Consider the following 24,968-nt stretch of genomic DNA (forward strand, 5'->3'; position numbering starts at 1 on the left):
TTAGACAACGTCCCAGGGCAGTTTGGAATATCAAACTTCTCAGCCCTTTTTACAGTTTTTAAGCAATACCACCCAGGGTAGATAAAACATCAGTATTAATTTACCACCCATTTGGTGACCTGAAGTTATACATTTCATTGAGGTTAATCAGTAGACATTGTAAGGGTGTGGGGTGTGTGTGTGTGTGTGTGGTATAGCTCTTAAATCTTACTGCATGGAGGTTAATAAACATTGTAGGAATTTTGTGTGTGTTTAATATAGCTCTAAGTCTTGTTGATCCTGTCTGTACGCTTGTACTTTACATATTGAATATCTATGATGTTTCATTGAAATAAGAAAGCATAACTAATTCTAATGTAACTGTTCCAGTTTTCCTGATCTAAGTTGTATGTCAGAAAAGAGTTGTATATGTTAGCTTTCAAAGTTAAATGTTATTAGGACGTTTTATATTTTAAGCAAATATTGCCATTTCTGCTAATCAGGACTTCAAGAATAGATTTGAGTTTTCTATGAAAAGTGGTCTCCCAGGTGCCCAACTCCAGCCTCAGTTTTTTTGAGATGTTAGTCATGAGCCCTTAGTTCTTTTGGAAACTAGGGAATCTGTGTTACTGTTCTTCTCTGCTCTCTTCTCATTTTCTTTCTTGAAAACCTCATGAGTATTCCTCTTGAGTATCTGGAGGTAGCTGATATACCCCCAAACCCATAAAATAGTTACTCTTTTCTTTGAATTTGAGTTTATGCAGAAAAGGAATAATCGTACAGCAAACTTCATAAATTTTATAAATGGTAGAATTGCCTAATTATAAACTTTCTGAGCTGAACTTAAGCTCTAATCTGATGTGAAAAACTAACTCATTGGAAAAGACCCTGATGCTGGGAAAGATTGAGGGCAGGAGGAGAAAGTGGCCACAGAGGATGAGATGATTGGATAGCATCATCGACTCAATCAATGGACATGAGTTTGAGCAAACTCCGGGAGATAGTGAAGGACAGGGAAGCCTGGCGTGCTGCAGTCCATGGGGTCACGAAGAGTCAGACGTGACTTAGCAACTGAACGACAGACTTTCTGAGCAGGAACTTTCTTTTATTGTTACATTTTAATATCCAAAGGCACCATAATAGTTTTCAAGAAATAGTTAAGCTGAATTAAGCTGCTAGATCAGTGTTCATCTATGAATTTGGAATTACCTGGGAATTAATAAGAAAAGTTAGTGTGATTGTTATTGTATATGTTGTTTATTAAACTTTATTGGCTTGGATGTCCATGCCAATAATTCATAGAATAAGTAACACAGAGTATTTTAAACTGAGCTAACTTAGCGTAACATTTTAAATCTCCTCCCTATCTATCCTCAAACAATGCTTTTGCAGAATATTAAGAGTAAAATTAAAATATCTTCAGAGTAAGTTAGAAGTATAGGGCAGTATGGCATTGAAAGTCATGAAAAATCATTTTTAAGTATGAAAAGCACCTAGCTTTCTGAGATTGATTTCATACAGAGGATTATCAGATCAGAATCTTATTATACCTTTTAATCTCTGAGTATCAAAAAAGTGCTTAACTTTTCAAAGCATTTGTAGATAAGAGAGATTCTGTGTGGGAAGTCTCAGATAGTAGGATTTCTTAAATTCTTCCTTAACATACTAGTTAAAATAATCTTAAGACATATCTGATGTGGTTTCAGATACCTGGGGAAAATAAAACATTCTGGGAGTACGTCTGTCAGAAATTTCACAAGCATAGGTTCAGTGATGCAGCATTGTCCATTGGCACCTCTGTCATCGTCATATCAGTGGGGTTGTTTAGAAAAAGTCTTCTGAAGACTTAAAGAAGGTAGTGTTTTTTTAATGTTGATTGCTTTTTTTATCACTATGTACTATAATTTTATGTGCTCAATGCAGAAAACATACCCAGACACAAATACAAGGAGAACAAAAATAATCCCTTCCTGTTCTAGTACCTCATGAAAAATAACTTCTATGAATATTTTTATAAACTTTTCTGTGCATAGGTATGTTAAAACAAAAACACCGTCTGTTCTGTGGACTTTTTTGATTTACTAAATAATTGTATTTCTCATGTGAAGAAGTATATGTTGACGAAGTGATTTTTTTTTGACTGCATAGATTGGACTGTAGATTCTATTCTGAATTACATAATTGATTCTGAGAAGAATAATGTAAAAGTACAGTGATAGATGGTTGCTTTTAAAAAAATTATATATTTAGCTTCTCAAAGATATGATTAACTCCTTACATAAATGTAAGATTTCCCCAAAATTCCCCGGATGTACTCAAGATGATGCAGTCTAGGAAATTCTGAACCTGGGACTGCTGTAGGTTTCACTAATAGTTTCTTTTCCCCCTCCAAATTTTAAAACACAAACTTCAAGTAAGGCAAGGTGAGCTTCAGTCTAGAGTTCAATTTTGGGATTAAAATATCACAGAACTAAATATTTGATAGAAACCAGTCATTTTGTAGAATTTCCAATTTTAAATATTAATGTTCCTAGAGATATAATTTGATTTATTTCATAAATATTTACTTACGCTTTGTAATAAGTTGACCATTTCTTTCTAATGGAAGTTTTAAAGGCAGAAGTAGTTAGAGTACACCTTTCTGATAATAGACTTTTTCTGTAGCTTTCATAGCTATAGTAACTAGCCTTTTAAATTTGGATATATGTCTTTTAGAAAAACATGACATTAAACATGTAGATGCCTTTAAAAATTTTTTATTTGTGTCAGTTTATGATGTACTGTGAAGTGATTCAGGTGTGTGTGTGTATGTGTGTATATATATATGTATATTCTTTTCCATTATAGTTTATTACAGGATCGTGAATATAGTTCCCAGTGCTATGCAGTAGGACTTCGCTGTGTGTCATTTTATATATAGTAGTAGTTTCTATCTGCTTATCTTAAACTCCTAATTTATCCCTCCCCCATCCTTTTCCCTCTTTGGTAATCATAAGTTTCTTTTCAAGGTCTGTGAGTTTGTTTGTCTTTGGTAAATAAGTTCATGTCATACTTTTCTCTTAGCAGTAGTTAACTCATTTTAGATAGTTACATAGATGTTTCTTACACGGGAAAGAACTAGTACAATCTTAGCTCTAGCAGAAACTTTAGGAATTTGAAAGTTTCTGGAAAACAATGGAAAGTTTCTGTGGAAAACAGTGAGATCCAAATAATCTTTTGATTATTTTATTATAGTTAAGTAGGTGAACTTTGTTTCTTGTGGTACCTAAAAGCTTGAGAAAGCAGAAGATTTAGCAGTGGAGAGTGGGATTGAAGAGAGTGGAGAATGGGATTAAAGACTTCCCTAGTGGTTCAGTGGTTAAGAGTCTTACCTGCCAGTGCAGGGGATTAGGTTCAGTCCCCGATCTGGGAAGATTCCACATGCCATAGGACAACTAAGCCTGTGCTCTACAACTACTGAGCCCATGCACTGCAACTAGAGAGTAGCCCGCGTGTAGCAGTGAAGACCAAGCACAGCCAAAAACAAATAAATAAAATTATTTTTAAAAAAGGGGGGGGGGAGTTTTCATTTTTTACTGTTCTGTGATACTGATTTTTTTTTTAAAATCATCTTTTTGTAATCCCAGAAAAAGAATGGATGTTTTCAGTTGTTTTATGCCAGAATCTTTTGTTAGTAAACAAATAAATACAGTTACATAGAGTTAAGAGGGTTGCATTTTATTACAAATATCTATCTAAATCATTGTTTTCCTGGTCTTTTGATTTGACTCTTTGCAGCATGTGTTAGTCACTCAGTCGTGTGTGATTCTTTGCGACCCCATGGACTATAGCCTGCCAGGCTCCTCTGTCCATGGAATTCTCCAGGCAAGAATACTGGAGTGGGTTGCCATTGCCTTCTCCAAGGAACCTTCCCAACTCAGGGATCAAACTCAGGTCTTCTGCACTGTGGGCAGATTCTTTGCTGACTGAGCCACCAGGGGCTTTGCAGGGTAATTTAGACAAATAGATCAGTGATTATCTGGCCCCTCAGAAGTCTGCATTTTCAAATATTGGTAAAATGCTGCTAGTCATAAAAGCTGCTACCCAGTGAGCACTTCCTCTGCACCAGACACCGAGCTCAGCCCTTGACACATGTTACCACATTTAACCCTTTAATCCTAGCAAGACGATGATGCTGACGAAGATCAGTACTATGACTGCCACATCTGGGAAGGGTTGGGTGGTAGGAAAATCTGTCTGATTCATCTTTGGCTAAGTTGGTGTCCTCTATTCATGGAATTTTGTAGCTCTCAGGGAAACAATATGATACTTAATGTCAACTTATTATCTAGAACTCACTTAATTTAGTGTTTTTCATGTGTGACCACAAAATAAAGGAAAATGCTCCTAAATCCTATTGTAATGAATATACTAAATCAGTTTGTGATGTCTTTGGGCTAAGTTTAATTGTACTTCATCTAAATTAATCAAGGTTGTAAAAGTGGATTCCTGTGCTTTCAAGTACAGCTCGGTGTTATCTTCCTCATCTTTGCTTTGCAAATACTAGCTTTCAGTTATCTCCGTATTATGGATTGTTTAGCACCTTTGTATGCCCTGTCTCTTGGCTTGACATTTTCACCATCAAATAGTCTTTCAGACAGAGGTCTAAGAGACTAATTTAATGAGAATTTAATAAGTATAAATTACTTTTCTCCTAAGTTTTTTGATGGATCCATGATGTATCTTTGCTAACATGTATTTGGAGCTTAATCATACGTTACTTGATGGTATTTCTTTTGTTGTCATGGAGCTCTTCTTGTTAACAGACTACAGGGACAACATATTAAACTTAGTTCTCTCGCCCTTTTCCACTCCCCAGAACTAGTAAGCATACCACGTGGTACAGATTTTTACTTATAATGTATAATATGTAATATATATAAAAATATTTTATTTTTTTTTCATTCTTGTTTTATTGTTTACATTTTTCTGTTTATTACTGACTAGAGCAGCAACTTTTAGTCGCTTTTGCATCATGGACCTCTTTGAAAATCTTTCATAGCAATGGACTCACCCCCAGAAAAACATGTATGCTAAAATTTGGCACATGATATCAGGTGAACCTTGGACTTTCTGAAGCTTATCTTGAATATCTAGATTAAATATCCCTATACTAGTGCAAGGAATAATGGTTACAATTTATAGTAACTTCCTGCAGTATAAATACTACACACATAGTGTCAGCATTTTAAAAATAAGTAAATGAGTATTAGAAAAATCATTTTAATGTAAAATTTCTCAGTTGCATCTTTACATTAATATGTTGTACATAGGCCAGAAAAAACATCAGTTTTGTGTTGCTATTATGAAATTTTACTAACTCTATAGTAACTTACTCACACTTGGTTAAATCTCTATATGCTTATATGTAAGTGTGCCCAGGCATGAAAAAGTGGTGTCATGGCAATGTGGTCTAGTTAGCTTTTGACTTGAGAATAATGACATCCATTTGAAATTAATTTATCCCAAACAAGCAGTATAAAATGATTTACTAAGTTGCCAGAATATGTTTTATTTATTCAAAGAAACTTATTTCTTATAAACCTAAGTTTCATGACATTGTCACCTCAAAACTTTTGTGTTAATAGTTATATTTTAGAACCTGAGTCAGACAACCACCCACAAAATTACTCTTTGTGGAATATAGTACACTTATCAACTGTAGATTCTTCTCCACGATGGCAATTTGAGTTCTTCTGTATATTTGTTTATTTTCAGGATTCAATATAAAGAAACACTGGACTCTTGTAGAGGGGCATTTATTTTGTTAAAAGCATACTGATTGATATTTTATATTTATAAAACAATTCTTACTGTTTTCTTGATACGTATAATAGAAGGAAAACAAAGAAAATCTTGGCTTGTGGTGCTACAACACCACAAAAATTATAACACTAAGAACTATAGTGTTAGTGATTCTCAGAGGAAGCAAGAGCTAGGGGATGTGTGTATAAAATGTTTACATGTCTCAAAGGGGAGTGTGATTTTTTTTTTTTACAAGTTTGGAAGATATAGTGAGGTGTTTTTTTTCTTTTTCTTTTTTTTTTAACCCAAGAGATTCTAATCCTATCTGCCACCCCTCTTTTTGTTATATACCCTTACCTTGAACTTACAACTATGGCTGACATTCACCTTGGGGCGGGGGGGGGGGGGGCGGGAATGACCACTGTGACTATGTATTAACCAAGAATGACTTTGTTTTACTTTATAGTGAATAATTTGCATAATCAAAACAGTAATCACCTTTTTTGGGGGAAGGAAACTACTTGTTGCCAAATATAAAATTTTATTAGGGAAGAAAAGTCACACTTCCCACTTTTGAAACTTATTTTATATCTGCAGTAATCAAGATAGTGCATCTACAGCGGAATATTATTAAGCCACAAGAAGGAAGGAAATTCTGCCATTTTTGTTAACATGGATGGATAGACCTTAGGGCATTATGCTAAATGAAATAAGCCAGACAGAGAACGACAACTACTCCATGGTATCACCTGTATGTAGAGTCTAAAAAGAAAAGGAAAAAAGTCAATCAGAGAGAGTAAAAAAGTGGCTGCCCCTGGGGTTTAGGGAGTGGAGGAAATGAGGAGAGGTTGGTAAAGAGGACAGATTTTCTAAGATGAACGAGGTCTGAGAATCTGATGTAAAACATGCTGGTTATAGCTGATAACACTATTGACCTAAATGTTCTCACCAGAAGAAGGAAGAGAAGAAAGAAAAGTGTGAGGTGATGACTATGTTAATTAACTAGATAGTATAGGTATCCTTTTACAATGTGTATGTATATAAAATCACAACTGTGTGCATTTAGTATGTCTTACGATTTTGTCAGTTAAACGTCAAGAAAGGGGGGTGAGAAAGTTTAGTACCGACGTGAGCATAGGCATGTAGGTCAATGGAGTACAATTGAATGTCTAGAAATAAACCTTTATGTTTATGGTCAGATTACCTTTGACAAGGCTTCCGGGGCAGTTCAATGGGGGAGCAGTAGTCTTTTTAACAAATGATATTTGGGCAACTGGATATCCATATGCAAAAGAATGAAGTTGGACCCCTACCTCTCACACCATGTACAAAAATTAACTCAAAATGTATAGGCCTAGAGCTAAGATTGTAAAACTCTTAGAAAGAAACATAAGTGTAAATGATTTTTTTTTTAGACATGAAACCAAAAGCACAAGTGACAGTAGAAAAAACATATATATTGAACTTCATCAAAATTTAAAAATTTGTTTCCCAAAGGCTACCATCCAGAAAATTAAAAGGCAACACACAGAATGGCAAAAAATTTTTGCAAATTATATATATGATAAGGAATTTCTATCTAGAGTAAGGAACTCTTACAACTCAACCATAAAAAGACAGCCCAAGAGAAAAATGGGCAAAGGATCCAAATTAACATTTCTCGAAAGAAGACATACAGGTGACCAGTAAGGACACACAAAAAAAGATGCTCAACATTGTTAGTCATTAGAGAAATGCAAATCAGATCCATAATGAATACTAGATCATATTTATTAGGATGGCCAAAATAAAGACCCACAATAACTAGTATTGGTAATGTGCGTGTTTAGTTTTTCAGTTGTGTCTGACTCTTTGCAACCTTATGGGCTGTAGTCCGCCAGACTTCTCTGTCCATGGGATTCTCCAGGCAAGATTACTGGAGTGGGTTGCCATGCCCTCCTCCAAGGGATCTTCCCGACCCAGGGATTGAATCTGCATCTCCTGCATTGCAGGCAGATTCTTTACCCACTGAGCCACCTGGGAATCCTTACCAAAGGATGTGGAGAAATTGAAACTTTCATACATTGCGCGAGGGATTGTAAAATGGTATAAACAAAAAATGGATTTGCACTTCCTCAAAATAATAGGGTTACCACACAACGCAGCAATTCCCTTCATAGGAATTTGAAAACATTTATCTACAAAAAAACTTGTACATAAAGGTTTGTAGCAGTATTATTTATAGCCAAAAAAGTATAAACATTTCAATTGTCCATCAGCTGATGAATGAAAAATGTCAAATACAGACTATCACAGAAAATATCAAGCACAAAAGGACACATGTTAATGTGATTCCATTTATATGAAATGTCGAGAATAAGCAAATCTGTAGAGACAGAAAGTAGATTAGTGGTTGTCAGTAATTCGGCAGAGTAGAAATGGGAGTGACTGCTCATGGGTACAGGGTTTAATTTGGGGATGATGAACATGTTCTGAAATCAGATAGCAGTTGATGGTTGTACACCACTGAATATATTAAAAAAGAAGTAAGTTCTATAGAGGGGTGTATATCTCAAAGCTTTGTTTGTTTTTTAAGACAAAATTGAAGACATCTACCTACAGAACTTCTGATAAGGGTGTGTTGCTATTTCCACCATATTTTAAGAAAGGCAGTAAACTGACCATAGCTTTGCAAAGCACTCAGATCCACTTAAGTGGCAGGTGGCACAGGGCTAAATGAAGTAAATCATGGACACACAAAGGGACCCTCCTGTACTAGTTTAGGCTGAATAAATACTTTAGCCAAAAGTAAATACTTTTGAATAATTTATTCAAATACTTTTGTTGTGTTCAAAATAACATGACAGCTTGATGCTCTTTTCTTCACTAATATTCCTAATGGGATTTTAATGATTCTGCTGCTGCTGCTGCTGCTTTAGCTTTGGGGATGGGGAGAAAGGTTCCTTGCCTTTTGGAGATCAGAGGAAAACCCTGAGAAAGAAACATTGCAAACCCCACAAAAAAATCCTTATACCAAAATTTCACTCATTTATTATAGGAGAGGTCAATAGAAACTGTATAAAATCTGCATGTAAGCGTCTGCCTGCAGTGCAGGAGACCTGGGTTCGATCCCTAGGTTGGGAAGATCCCCTGGAGAAGGAAATGGCAACCATGAGTGGAGGACCTGGGTAGTCTATAGTCCATGGGTTGCAAAGAGTCGTACACAACTGAGTGACTCCACTTGTCTTATTTTGATAGTTAAGTATTTTAGCTACCTACATATAGTGTATTTAAAAAGTTTAAAACCCGTAACTTGTAGGGATATACCAGAGAGCATAACATTTTATATCAATCCTTTGGAAGTGAAAATGTAGTGATTCCAGTGTCAGTAGAATACTGATATTTTGAAATAGAGTAGCTCAGTGACATGATTTTTGGTTTTCACATTGTCATATTTATGATATAGACCAGTTAACCTGACAGTTATCCAATTTAAATAAACGTTTCTTTTATGCAGAAATCTCTCCTGCCTCTGTGTTATAAAATTTTTTATCTGCTTATTTTAAAAGCTTTGATTGAATTCATAATGGCCATGTGTCCTTTCAGTCTTTGAGAGTGCATCACGTTAACAGCATGTTGATTTAGTGAACCATTTGGGCCTACACAGAGGGTCTTTGCCCTCAAGGAGTTCAGAGACTTATTGAGGGGAGGTAAGGCAGCTCTGACCCCAGAAGTCTGATCAGAGTACAGAGGCAGAAGTATCCTATTCGGAGAGAATCCTATCTGGAAAGATTTCATTTAAGAGGAAATTCTTGAACTGAATCTTGAAACATGCAAAGATACTCACCATTGAGAGGAAGGGAATGGAGGGCGTATGTGCTAATTTGGGCAGGGATGCTTAGTGAAGTCAGGTCTATCATGTGTTACTTTATGGTTCAAGCATAAAGTTCTGAATGGTGGGGATAGTGTATCAGTTTACCAGGAGGCTGGAGGTATGGGCAGTGGCCAGAACACTTTTAGCCTGTAAGCACTTGGAAGCCACTGAAGGATTTTAAGCAGAGGAGTAACAGATTTCTAATAGAATTTCTTTGGCTTCAAGTTTGTTTTAAAGGCCACACATGTAGTTCTCTTGCTGAAGTTTGGCGACCTCTGGTGTTGGGCTATTAAAACGCAAAGCTGTGAAAGAAGTGTATTTCAGAGCTTTTGTCAGATGATTCTTAGCTTTATTTCTTTGAAGACATGAATCATAATTCATCACTTGATATTTATTGGTGTCTAGCTAAATTTGAAGCTAAATGAATGAAAAAAATTGTACAACAAATGTGATGGGACTAGATACAAATGAAACAATTGATTTAATCATAAAAGTTGAACAACTTCCCAAAGGGTTGTGACAGGCTAATCTCTGATCTTTGAGTCTTTCCACCACTTACCCCCATGACATTCTAGGATAGTAGGCTTAAAAAATGCTTTTTTGCAATAAATGGAAAGATCCTATTCTAATAGCAGATAACTCAGAGTACATACTCTTCACAATGGTGTGATCATTTTGAACATCCCCCTCCTTTTACTGTGTGAGAGATACCATAGTTATAGAAAAGTATATACAATATTATGTGCAGTTTCATTTTCTTTAAGTTGTGGGGCACTCAGTTTTTAGGAAATCCAGAAATAATAATTATTTTTTAAATGTACCTTTAGTCTTAAAAGCTTCTGGGGAAAAACTAATCTTCCATCTCTTAAAATTTGAGGGAACCCTGAGACTTGTTTTGTGTCTGAAGTGTTAAGGTCCATGTCAAACATACATTTATTTTCTAATGTATGAAATGAAAAAGTTTATGATTTCCAAATATAAATCAGCTGAAATAAATCAAGTAGAAATATACTCTGAACCTAGTAGAAGCTTAATATATAAAAGATATACTGAGAAGTGGAAATGGGATAGTTGACTTGTTTTTTGTTGTTGTTATTATTGATTGCAGATTGTGATGCATTCAGAATCTTTGCTCTTCATAATCTTTCACTTGTTAACCTTTAAGACTTTAATGTTGCTATCCATCCATTATCTAATCCTTATTCTCTATCAACACTCAACTGATACAATTACCCAAATCATGCTGTTTTCTACCTCATACCTAGAGTGCATAGAATGTGTGTCTGATTCATTTGCTTAAATTAGCTCTTGTCTCTCCTTCCAGCATCCTTTCCTGAATCTTTTCCTTACTCCAGTTCATTGTAGTACTTTCACCTCATAGATCTCTGTGCTTATTTTGTTGTACTGATCTTGGCTATTTGAAGTTTGATTTATAATGTACAGGGGTTCTCTGTTGGCTCAGGTGGTAAAGAATCTGCCTGCAATGCAGGAGACGCAGATTGGATCCCTGGGTTGGGAAGATCCCTTGAAGAAGGGAATGGCTACCTACTCCAGTATTCCTGCCTGGAGAATTCTATGGATAGAAGAGCCTGGAGGGCTGCAGTCCGTGGGGTCGCAAAGAGTTGGATATGACTGAGCAGCTAACTATAATGTACAAGTCTTTCTGCCCTACAGTTCCTTGAGCAAGGGAACTCAGTAAATATTTTAATTGAGTGGAGTGACTTAGGAGACTGAAAAAAAAAATTTAATGCCTCTCAATTACGTCTTACCTTTGCATCCTTACATTCCTTTGCATCTTAATTCACATCTTTGCTTTCTTAAAGACTGTATGTACTGTATATAAAATAATTCTGATTTTAAGGTTTGGCAGACTCTGATACTTTTCATGCTAGCCTTAAAATAGCAACAGAAGAAAGATAAACATGGTTGTATTTAGTATAGTAATGGCATCACAAATTACATAATGGTCTTTTACTTTTTAAATTAATTTCATAGTGGTGTAGTTTACATACAATAAAGTATAACAATTTTAAGTGTACAGTTTAATGAGTTTTGACAGACATTTATACTATCCTGGTCAAGATTTAGAACATTTCTGTCATCCCCAAACATGTTCTTGTGTACCGCCTAGGGTAACCAAATGTCTCAGATTGCCCAAGACTGAGAGATCTGCCAGGATAGTCCCAGGTAAGCTGGGACAGTTGATCACCCTGTTTGTGTACCTTCGCAGTCTCCCATCTTTTGTTTCAGGTTACCGTTAGTCTGCTTTCTGTCACCGCAGGTTAGTTTTTCCTATTCTAGAATTTCATATGAATGGAATCATGTTGTGTGTGTGTGTGTGCTCTGTATCTGGCTTTTTTAGTTCAACATCATGTTTTTGTGATTTATCCATCTTTGTATTACCTATTCTAAGAGTTGTTTATCCATTTACCTGTGGATTAGCATTTGACTTGTTTTTTGTTTTGGCTGTTATGAGTAAAGCTTCTCTTTTTGTTTAAACAAACCTGTGTTTACATTTCTCTTCAATAAAGAACAGGACTGAAATTGCTGTCATGTGATAAATGTGTGTGAACTTTGTAAGAAATCATCAAACTGTTTTCTAGAGCAGTTTCACTGTTCTGCACTTCCACCAGCAGTGTATGAGAGTTTCAGTGTTTTATATTTTCATCAACATACAGTATTTATAATAATTTTAAATTTAGTCTTAAAGTTTGTTCTAAGATTAAACATAGGCATCCTAATCTATCACAGTCTACAAATAATAATATACCACTTTGCATATAAAGTAAGAACCTTATAATAGCATATTTCCATTTCCCCTTCCTGTCCATTGTGCTCTTGTTGTCATACATTTTACTTCTGTAATATTCATTTTGCTTTAAACACTGTTTTCTTCTAAACCAGTTTAAAAGCAAAGGGGAGATTCGTGATGATGTTTGGTAGAAACCAGTGCAATACTGTAAAGCAATTATCCTTCAGTTAAAAATAAATAAATCAAAAAGTAAGTGAATACAACAGTGACCAACTTAAAAAAATAAATAAAAGCAAAAGGGAAATGTCATACATATAGTCTGTATTTATAATTTTTAGTGGTCTTTATTCCTTAGTGTAGATAGGAATGACCATTCATTTCCTTTCATCCTAAAGTATTTTCTTGTAGTGAAAATCTGGAGACAAACTCTCTTAGCTTTTGTTTGCTTAACAATGTCTTGTTTGTTTTATTTTTTTTCACTATTTCAAGGAGAGAAGTAGCCCTGAGTTTTATTATGTGGTTTAATTAATGGAGAGAACTGGAAATCAAGACATCTTGGTTCTGTTCCCATCATTCTTTTGAAGGATATTTTTACTGGATATGGAATTTCTTGGTTTCCAGTTTCTCATTCCTTTTTTTTAAAGAGAGGTCTCTATTTTCTTCTGGCTTGCATTGTTTCTGATAAGTTGGCTGTATTATTGTCGACTGTATAAAATGTGTCTCTTTGCTTTGGGAAAAACTTTCCCTTTATCACTGGTTTTTATACTGTTTGGGTTTCATGGCATTTTCATCAAATTTGGGAAAATGTTGGCCACTATTTCTTCAAATATTTTTTCAACATCTGTTCCTCCAAGCCCCTTCTTAGACTCCAGTCACATGTACCTATGTTTTTCCAGCTTGTTTTACCTCCATACTTCAGCTTTGATTGTTTCTGTTTTGTTTTTTAAGTTCACTGATTGTCTTCTGTGGTGTCTTATCTGTTGTTAGACCTCTAGAAAAATTTTAGCTTCACATATCATACTTTTCAACTGTGCAATTACTGTATTTCTTTTAATCCTCTGTTTGTCTCCTCATTATAATAGCTGTTTTATGCCCTTGTTTGTCAATTCTGCCCTCTGTCATTTTTGTACCTATATCTGTTGACCAGTTCCCTACTCCCTTCTTTTTGAATCATATTTACCTTCTCCTTAAGAATATTTCGTCAGTCAGTTTTCTAATTGTTTTACTCTAGAGAGTAATTCTAATATCAGTTACTTAGTAGTTACTAAAAAGAGATGTCCATAGTAATGTCTTTTTAAAATAATGCAAGCCTTTGCATGATATTCCAGATTTATTGAGCTACTGATGCCAAGTTATACAGAATTATACTTTATTATATAAGGCTTTTTAGTTAACACAATATTTATACACAAAGCAGTTCTGTAACAAGGATGTTCTACAACTTAGGCCTTGAGATTAAAAATTCTAGGCAATAGAATTACTTACAATGTGCACATCCATAGGATTTCCTGCCGGTTAACATTCCAATCAAAATTCTACATGTGAAACGATCACATGTGCTACAATAGTGGAATTGACTAGTAACAGAGGCTCTCTGGCCCACAAAGCCTAAGGTATTTACTTTCTGGCCCTTAAAAAAGGTTGGCCAATCCCTGGACTAGTGGATCTCCCATCTACTTTTCATATCTATTAGCCAGCCTGGGGACAATGTGCTTTTCAAGATTTTAAAGTGACAAGAAAAAGAACAGAAAAATTATTATAATAGTTGTATATTTGACAAGAGAAATTAAACATAAAACAGACAGCAACATTGGAATTTCACTTTGTCCATCTAATAGTTCTAGTGATTCAAGGTCATGTGGCTGTAACAGTAATAAGATACCCTTTGCCATTTTGTGGTGATATGCTAGTTTATTTGGTTAATTGCTTTTAAGTAATTGATAGTGAATATATCAGCGATTCCATTTACTAGATATTAATAGTAATTAAGTTTCTTAAAAGTCACAAATATCCACATTTTGAAGATAAAGAACACAAACTCTGACCACCAATCAGAAGTATATTTAAGAATCTTTTTTGTATCATAACTATACATCAAAGCAGATAATCTCCCATTGTGATAAAAGATTTTTTTCCACATCCATGCCCTGGTATATATCAAATGAGAATTCTAGGTATGTAAAAAATGCTTAGATGAAAAGGTCAGAAATATTGAACCTTAGTTAATTATATGTATGCTAATAAGTGCAACTGATTTTCAAAGGCATCAGAAAATAAGGTGGATTGATATATGCATGGAGGAGCGGAAATGTGATGAAACAAATATATTGAAAAATATTAGAGAATCGGTAGTTAATATAAAGGGAGGACATTTTCACAGTTTTAAAAAAGATGCAACTTTTCTCATATGTGAAATTTTTCACATATAAAATTTGGGATAAATGTTTAGATCTAAGTGGTTGTGAGACAGTTTAGGGATAATATGGGAGTGACTTCACATATACACACATACAGTATACCTTCTTGCTTTCACATAAAATAAATTATTATAACTTATATGTTTATGTTAAGCAAACCTTGTGTGCATGTCATGTGTTTCTCAGCTGTTTGTTGTGTGTTTCACTGATTTACTTCCACCAGGAATATTGTTAGGTTATAATAAAAAGCATATATGAATTGAAACATTCACTTCAAGGAGCATCCTGCCTTTTTCATTATACAGTGTGTAAATATGGAAAAGTCAGCCAAATAGCCGATAAGTTCATATGATATATGTTCATACAGTAAAAAGATGGATTTACTGATGGTCTATATACAACCCCTCATTCTTTTGGCATTTTTACCAGCTTGTAGAGAGTTAGGACTGTGCCTTGTGCTAACAAAGTGCTGAATAAATAAGGGGAGACTGCACAAAAAATACTCACTGATTTGAGAGTGGGCATTTCTTAAGTGTCATTATTGTTTATTGTGAAATATATCATAATACAAAATATATCAAAATGTATTAAGTTTAAAGCATAATAATAAAGTGACTATCCATGTAAGTACCACTCATATTAAGAATTAGAATTAGAGAACTACTTATGCCCACCCCAGTCACAGTCCCTCCTCCTCCATTATTTCTAGTAAGCTAAATAATCTATACTTGATTTTTCTAGTGAATATTTCCATGCCTTGGATTTAGTCTAACTATGTAAACTAAAGGATTCCCTGGTAACTCAGCTGGTAAAGAATCCACCTGCAATGCAGGAGATCGCAGTTCAATTCCTGGGTCGGGAAGATCCCCTGGAGAAGGATAGGCTACCCACTGCAGTATTCTTGAGCTTCCCTAGTGGCTCAGCTGGTAAAGAATCTGCCTGCAGTGTGGGAGATCTGGGTCTGATCCCTGGGTTGGGAAGATCCCCTAGAGAAGGGAACGACTACCCTCTCCAGTGTTCTGGCCTGGAGAATTCCATGGACTGTATAGTTCATGGAGTTGCAAAGAGTCAGACATGGCTGATCAACTTTCACTTCAGTTCACTTTCATGTAAACTAAAACATAGTTTAGTGTTTCCAGTTTTTAAACTTTACATAAAGCCATTATTGAGTGAAAACTCAACCACTGTGTGAAATTCATCCTATAAGGTATATGTTGCTCTAGTTCATTTATTTTCAATGCTGGTTAGTATATCATTGTATGACTGTGCCACGTTATTTACTAATTCTGCTTTGGGATTTTTGCTTTGGCCTGCAATGTTGTATTGTTACAGACTGTGTGTATGCTCAGTTGCTTCAGTTGTGTCCTACGCTTTGTGACCCCATGGACCTTCGCCACGGGGCTCCTCTGTCCATGGTATTTTCCTGGGAAGAATACTAGAGTGGGTTGCCATGCCCTCCTCCAGGGAATCTTCCTGACCCAGGAATCAAAACCACATTTCCTGTGTCTCCTCCATTGCAGGCAGATTCTTCACTGCTTGAGCCATCAGGGAAGCCCCTATTACAGACTAGTATATATTATAAAGAGTTTCTCTAGATCAGAGTATATGTCTTAAAATGAAATTAGTGGATTGTAACATCACTGAAAGTATGCATTTTAAATACTCATTTTTTAACGTTGTTGTTTTTCTTTAGCATTTAAAAAAATCCAGTGGAGTTGCATTTGGAAGGCAGAATTATCAATAAGTTCACTCTCCCTTTCTTTTTCACTTTTCCCTTTTTCCCATACATGTACACACATACACCCTTCATCAAGAGTCCAATTTAGAAAATAAGAGCTTACTTTATTATTTAAAATAAAAACTTTTATTTTTCATATTTTAAATATAGATAGTTCCTAACTTACAAATATCTGATAGCTACAGTTACAAAGACCAGATGTTTTCCTTCTCAATACTCTTCGCTTCTCTGTAAAACTGGAATTCTACTACACGAAGGAAAGGAAGTTGTATTATATTTATTACCCCTAATAATTTCCTAGTACCTCTTTATAATACTTTGTTCCAGCTCCTCACAACCGTGAATCTTCTTTCTGTGACTGTAGGCAGAAGATGTTCTAGAATTCTATATGAATTAAATTACACAGTACCTACTCAGTCTAGCTTACACTTTGTTTTTGTATGAATGTCTTTTGAGGAATAAAACTTTACAAAATTTGGTTAAGTTCTGAAAGTTTTAATGAAGTCTAGAGAATTAGAAATAATAACAACAATTCTTAGTTTGCCCTTTTTGTTCACCACTGATGAAGTACTTTACATTCTACTCCTTCTGTGCAACTGTCCTTGAATTAAATGGATTAACATTTTATTTCAACAAACTTGTTTTATATTGGGCACTAGAGTTATAAAGATACTTAATAAGTGTCATTTTTCTTCAAAGTACTCATTTTAGTACTTAATGTCTCCTCCCATCATCTGTCTTATACAGTCAAGTCCATATACTTTTCCTTCGTTTGGTGCCTAATACAGTTCGGGAGGTAATGAAGTATTTTCAATATATTTCAATATATTCAATATTTTCAATATATTTCAATATATTTTCAATATATTTTTATCTTGTATTATAGTTATACTTTTTTCCACACAAATATATGTTTCTCATAGTTAGAATCTTTTTCTTAGTATTCTTCATATAGTTCATAGTACACAGGGACATTCACTTAATATTCAGTGATTGAATGGAATTTTTGATGACCATGTTTAATCAAGGTTCTCCTAATTAGTTTTTTGATAATAAAACCTTTGACTTACTTTACTGATGGATAAATGAATAAAAGATACTCTCACTTCAGATGTCATCACAATAGATTGTTTTTCTAGACAGAACAAAGATGCCTGATTTTTAGTTGAATATTTTTGAGTGACCTTTCTTGTACAAACTTGATGACTGTTACCATAAAAGTCTGTATAGTACCTATAGCTTGGGTTCTCTAGTCAGAAATTGAAGTCTTTTATAAAGTCTGGTCTATTTAATGAGTTACATATTTTATAACTTTGGAATTCCTTTTTCCAGTGAAACCAGTGCATTAAAACATAAAGACTATATAAGTATATAGAAAATTATGACAATAACTTTTTTTCTTTATCTAGGTCCTGGGGACACCAACAAGGGAGCAAATTAGAGAAATGAACCCAAACTACACGGAATTCAAATTCCCTCAAATTAAGGCACATCCTTGGACTAAGGTGAGTCAAAAAGAGTTTTTTAAAAACTACATTAACCAGTAGTTAATTACAAGTTGGATTTCTCATTGTCCTAGAACTAAACTATTTTGAGACTAGGTGGCTGTCAGAGTACAAAGTACAACAGCACTTCTGCATGTAAAAATAATTGGATAATTATGCATCAGTGTTTCATTGATTGTATATAGCTTCATTCCCACTGATTTCCTGTAGAAAGTTTCCAATCTGGGTTTTTATTTGTAGGATGAGGACAGTACATATGCATAGTTTTCAAATAAAGAATTTCATTAAGTGCAGGATCTTATATATAAATTTTTACTCTTTAAAATTCAGAAGTAATTTCTTTACATAGTTAAGGGTACTTACATTCAGTATCATATAGCATTCAGTATCACATATATTTTTATTCTTTTTAAACTACTGATATATAGATTATATTTTGTGTTCTTCTCTTGTTTACTTTCTTATTGGTGTTTTGGGAGCAAGAGTAAAATGAAGATTTGGTCTCACTAATATATACGTTGAAAGCAGTTGATATGCCCACGGGATGTCACTAGCCATTGGAAAAGCCTAACTTCAACTTCTAGTTGGAGCCAATTCTAAGAGCATAAGTACTAACTTATGAGAAGATTTTAGTTTTTGTTTTGATAGTTAATTGAAGTGATTGTAGAGAGATTTTATTAAAAAGTTATTTTCATGTCTGATTTGTGAGATTGTATGCAGAGGGGAAAAAAAATCTCAATAAGGTTTATAGCTAGAGTGACTCTCTTGTTTTATAGATTCTGAAACTCTAGCTAAACATGCCAAATGACTTATCCATGTTTCCATATGTGACTGACAAAGTCAGGATTAAGCTTCTTCTCTGTGTATGTGTGTGTGTGTTTAACACCAAGTTTTTTAACCTAGTTATGTGCCATCATATATCCCCCTTCCCAGTTTACTCTTATATTTCATTATATATTTTGTGGGTTGGAAATACTCAACTTTCTAATACATATTTCAATCAGAGATCTTGTATATTTAAAAATGTACATAGAACAGCTTGTTTTGAACATTGACAAGTTCATTTAATTGGTTATATATCTTTTATAATAATAGGTAATTTAGGTGAAATAATTTACATTTCCAGATTCAAAGTAGGTCTCTTGCTAAGTTGTATTATTCAAGTTTCTTTGCTTCAAATTATCAAATATCTTCACTTCACTTCAGAAAATCCTCTTATTACTAATTATTCATTATTTAGAAACAAAGACCTCAGTAATAATTTTACTGCCAGAATAATAAGTTGTAGCTTTCACTGATCAAGACATTGCTCTCTCCCCCACCCTCTTTTTAAGTTTTCAGTAAACACTAAATGTTCTGAGATAAGTCATCTTTTGGTCTTGGTATTTAAAGTTTATTTTAAATATGAGTCAGAAGATATTTAGGTCCTCTCACTGGTTCTAAACTCAGAATCATAGGTGCCCTATTTGGATTTAGAATCCGAGCTGCAGTTTGAATCCAGCAAAGTTACTCCAAGTTACAGTGTAATGAGTGATTTGTAGTATACTATGATTTCAGCCATGTTAAAGAAGAACAAGAAGCAAAGAGAATTCTGTGTATTGAATTAATACAGGGAAGTATTCCAAAATGCTAATGGTAGTTTGAGTAAGAAGAGTATAGGTGATTTTATTTTCTTTGTTCTGCATTTCCATATTTTTTTAAATAAGCATGTTATTTTAAGGAAGAAAGAAAAGTAAAATTCTTTTTGGTTGAATCTGTTTTAAGTATTCATCCTGTGTATAGAGTTTCTAAGCAGTACAATGCCGAAATGAGGTCATGAGATCTTATTTAGTAGTCCTTGTCCTCATTTTTTAAATCAAGACTGCCACCAGTGTTAGTGTGTGTCATATTCTGTACTTTTCCCCTTGGTTATATCTCTTCAAGTATTAGCCAGGATGGAATGTGAGGAATGATGTAGTTACCATGCAAGCAATAGAAGATTAATGGTGAATTTGCATGCTTTACATCTTTTACCCTTGTGAATTCCAGATGTCTTACACTAATGCTTTTCCAACTTGAATAATATACACAAAGCCCTTTTGTTTTATTTAGGCTTCTATTCTTGTACCATATATAGAATAATAATTCAATTCTCCCATCTATTTTGTGTCTTCAAACTCTTGTGAATTCTTCACTCATATATGTGGCATAATTTGGTTCTCACTTGGTATAAATGCATTTATTATATAATAGGACACTCACATTAATTTCTCGTTAGTGCACACCATTAGGTTGCTGTTACTATGGTTGTAAACACAAAACCAAATTCAGACACACAAATTCCATGGCACTACTCTGTCTTCCAGATGATCCAGAATATATTTACATTGATTATTGAGTAGATTATTGTCAAAATAAGAATACAAAATTTTAAATTTCTAGAGGAAAGTCTTCCCTCCTTTGTGATAGTGAATGTCAGCTTGAGAAATATTCTTTTATGCTAGGCAGCCAGTGGAGTTTTTTTTTTTTTTTTTTAAAAAACATACATAATGTTGTTCTCTAAAGGAAAAAGCATTTTGCCTTTGGAGGGCAGGTAAACGGGAGTCTGGAAACAAAATCTGCTTTGCCTTTATCCAAGTCTTCTGTTAAAACCTACTTTAGCCCCATTTGCTGAAACCCTTTTTTTGATCATATAATAGTGTAGTACAGCTATATTCCCAGAACCGGGAGCTCCTGTTCTCAAAAAAAGCAGGCAGACAAAAAGACGAAGGAAGAAAATGTCTTCCTTGGAAGCATTGAGTGAGGGTATTCAGATGTATAAGAAAGATAGCAAACAGTAGAACAAAACAATGAAATAATCCTAGTGTGATACATTGCAGGGATCTTGAGAATTCAGAAATCCAGTAAGATGCCCTTGACTATTACCTAATAGCCAGAACAACCTAATTCATTGAATAAGCATTTGTGGCTTAAGTTGGAAAGGAAATATATATACTAGTATTTTGAAACAGGGACCAGTATTGAGAGTGATGGTGGGGAAGAGAAACACTTGTCTTTTGGTGTATGCTATACAGTTAAAAGAATAAAAGCCAGATGGGACGCAAAAGGAAATGATAGCAAAAGCAAATTGAGAATTAAATAGAGGTGGAGATTGGTTGGAAGAAGAGAAGAAGCTGAAATTCTGTATTTGGTACATGGAGATTTAGGTAAATGACAGTCTATTTAGGTATGAAGTAAGGATCTAGTATAAGCATTGCTCCCATTCTTTGTGCCTCATGTTGCTTTTTGCTTTTGTAAGAAAGCAGTTAGCTGTTATGTCTTTTCTTCAGGTTCTTTTGAAAACAAGTATGCATTTAGAGGATTTGTCCTCTCTATCTCCACTGCCCTGACTTTAGCCCAGCATCATATCATAGAATTACTGAAACAACCTCCTACCTCCTGATTTCCCTCCCTCATATCTTTCACATCCTCACTGCTGTCAAAGTCATCTTCCTTAAAGCACATGTGATGTTGTCTCTCCTGTTTGAAAATTTTCTGATTCCTCATTGCCTATAGGAAAATTTTTATATACCATACGTATAGTGAGAAGAGTGATTATATGTCCCAGTTTATGTTTGCCCAGTATGATTATTAATGGCATGTTCTTCACACTCTTCACTGTCCCACTTTGGATGACAGATTATCCAGTCACTCTCTTCCTAATTATTTCTGCTTTTCTTTCCAGAAAAACGAGAGATTTAGTTCTTTGTCCTGCTCTTAACCTTTCCTGAGGCATTTAGTCAGTTAAACCTAATCTTTCCCAAGTTCTCCAGTTCCCTCACCCTTAAATGCATGTAATTAGGCAGTGAATTTAAAAGTTTAGTGTTCAGTTAGGATAGATTAAGGATTTCTAATAAAGTTAACATTGTAATGGTTGTATATGTTTATTCCCTATTTTGAGTATCTGATTGTGCTCACTTTTTGTTAAAGTTAAAGCAAATATTCCCCTGTATTATTCCAGTATTAAATAATCCTGTGAGGTCAGTTAGATCATCAGTACCCAGCCATTTTGGCACCTGGGACCGGTTTCAGAGAAGACCATGGACCAGGGATGGCATGGTTTCAGATGATTCAGACGCATTACATTTACTGTGCAATTTATTTCTATTATTACATCAGCTCCACCTCAGATCATCAGGCATTAAATCCTGGAGGTTGGGGACCTCTGAGTTAGGTAACACAGATGTCTGTATATTCTTTCAGAGTAATGTAGTTCATGAATGATATATCTAGTTAGTAGAGGAAGTAGATTAGAATCCCAAGGGCCTTGGGTTCTTTCGATTGAGTACTGTTTAATAACTTAACTACATATGAGAGTGTTGTCCTGCTCACTTTGAAGGGATCATGCTGAATTTCTTGATCTGATCAAACTGTTCTCCTGATTGTTCCCCGGAAAAGCCACATTCATTTCTACCTCTTACTCGTGAACACTTAGAGTGTTCTTTCTCGCTGCTTACTAAGTCTTGACCTTTGTCAAGACTTCAGATCTTCTCCCATGAAACATCTAATTATCCAAGCTCTATGTGATTATTCCCACCATATAACTCCTGTAATAGCTTCCAAGTCATACCGTATATGTACCATAGCAGCTTCTCATTTCTCTTTTATTGATAATAAAATGAATATGTTACCTAAAAATGTTTCTGAGACTTGGGTATACATGATTAATAGTTGTCTGTAGGATATGTGGGGACCTTAGACCATTGATTTAAGTATCCCAGAAAGCATTATCCACAAAAATCAATCTTTACATACTTGATTTCTTAGAACACAGTCCACATGCTGTGAAATGAGTGAATACTAGTGTTTCTAACTAGCTAACAGAGTAAGCAAAAACTTGAGGTCATTTCAGCCATCAAAGGAATCAGACTAGCTGAATTAGTTATTACATGTATTATTCTCTATGCTTAAAGCTAAACCAAAAGGCCCACTTTTATTTTTTTAAATGACTTTTCTTCATAATGTTTTTTCCTGAGTCTTTGACTACAAGATGAATTTTCATTTGGTAAACTTAACCTGTTTTAACTAGTTTCATCCATTACCAAAAATACATTTAAAGGGTCTTAGCACAAAGCAAAAATCCCTGTCAAACATTTTGTTGTTGTTGTTTTGCTGATCCACTCTGCCTTTTCTGGCCTTTCTGCCTTGTTTTGCTCATGTATTCCGGAAAGCATGAAACTGTGTTGGGGATTTCTGTTGATTCCTCAGTTTGCCATTTGTCTGTTTTGTCTGCTGTTCAGGTAATCAGTTTCAATATTACTATTCAACCCATCTGCCTACAGACCTCAACTAGTACACTATCACTTATCTCATAAATACACTATGTTCCCTACTGAATTTTTACCTCCATCTTCATTAGTGCTAGAATAATCACTTCTTTTCTAACATCTATTTTGCTATGTGAATAGACCTCTTCACTTTTCTGTTTATACTGGCTTTACCCTATTTCTTTGGAAACTATTGCACATTAAAATCCAACTACTAAGGTGGTGAATCCATACGTGAGAAGAATAAGGTAAAAAAGAAAGAATGGATCACTTGTGGGGAGCAGAGGATAGGGTTGAGGGTCAATTTAAAAAAGGCAAAAATTTGTGACTTATCATTTGTTCTTAACACTTATCTCCTATGTATCAGTGCTGTGCTAGACACCATAAAGGATACAAAAAAACCTTAAAATACATAGTCTCCATCTTGGAAACACTTAAGGGTGATATATATCTGAGTCAGTTTAAGCAAGTATTGAATAATATATAATCATATACTTGATTACATGCTGTTGGTGTTCCAAGGTTTTTCACATACTATACGTATCATAGGGAGGATCTTCATTGTGGGTGGTGGAGGGGAAAGGGAGCCTCCTTTTAAAGGTGATAGGAGGACTGGTGGGTGAGGGTGGGTACTATTGAAGGACAGTTTAGATTTGCTTGCGTGCATGTGTGCTCAGTCACTTAGTCGTGTCGGGCTCTTTGTAACCCTATGGACTATAGCCCACCAGGCTCCTCTGTCCATGGAATTTTCCAGGCAAGGATACTGGTTACCATTTCTTGCTCCATGGGATCTTCTCAACCCAGGGATCAAACCCATGTCTCTTGTGTCTCCTGCATTAACAGGTGGATTCTTTACACCTGGGAAGCCCTTGGGTTTGCTTAGGTGCTGCTAAAGTTAGGAATTGTTGTAGCTTAGGGGACTATCCCTTAAGGTATGGAGGTATGGATGAAAAGGAAATATTCCCATATTCTTAGGAAGATCAACCTGACTATAGTAACCATTTTATGAACAATGAAAGATTAAATTGGATAAGTAGACATTTGGTAAATCACACTTCTATAGTATTTTATCAACAAATGAGATTAGAGGAAGGAATTTGTGGCATAGTTTAATGCTGATACCAACATTATATTCCTCATGTGTATTTTAATTAGTGAAGCTAAACTGTATTGAATTGTGGCTAAGGAAAGGATGTTTGTGTTTCTTATGAATTATGTGCTGTACATGAGCACTTCAGTAGACTTAAATTCTTTTCTTAGTTAATTAACTCAGTTAATTAACTAGTCAGCAAATCCATGACATTGTCTCACTTTTAGTCCTGCATATAGCTTTACAAATTGCAAATAATTTTATATACTGGGGTTGCTCTTCAGAAGTGTTCATGGTTTATCAGTTTTTAACATTGAATGCTTCTGTATTTTGTGTATGACCAGTGAACAGTGTCTGTACTGGACATTTATCACAATGACAACTTGAAGAGGAATAGCTGCTTGAGCTACTGAACAAAGCACAGTACTTGTTCTCCATTCTACTTAGATTAATTATCATTGTCCCATAGGCATTTTTACATTGCTCTGGTTGGCTGTTTAATATAGTGGAATTGTTGAGAGCTGATGCTATGAGAATCAACCATAGGCCTTGATGTGGTATATAA

The 24,968-nt window shown here is 34.8% G+C and overlaps 1 protein-coding gene across 5 annotated transcripts in view; it reads left to right on the forward strand.

Moving 5' to 3' along the window:
* The window catches only part of GSK3B (glycogen synthase kinase 3 beta), a 207,997-nt gene that overhangs the window by 145,057 nt on the left and 37,972 nt on the right, over window positions 1-24,968 (forward strand). For all 5 annotated transcript variants that reach the window (XR_006335270.1, XM_043874209.1, XM_043874211.1 and 2 more), the window contains exon 8: window positions 17,933-18,028. Coding sequence is in view for 4 of the 5 variants with exons in the window: in XM_043874209.1 (XP_043730144.1) it covers window positions 17,933-18,028 (96 nt within the window). In the remaining variant the exon portion in view is untranslated. The remainder of the gene's footprint in view (window positions 1-17,932; window positions 18,029-24,968) is intronic.

This window comes from Cervus elaphus, chromosome 19 (assembly GCF_910594005.1).
Source record: "Cervus elaphus chromosome 19, mCerEla1.1, whole genome shotgun sequence".
Taxonomy (NCBI): domain Eukaryota; kingdom Metazoa; phylum Chordata; class Mammalia; order Artiodactyla; family Cervidae; genus Cervus; species Cervus elaphus.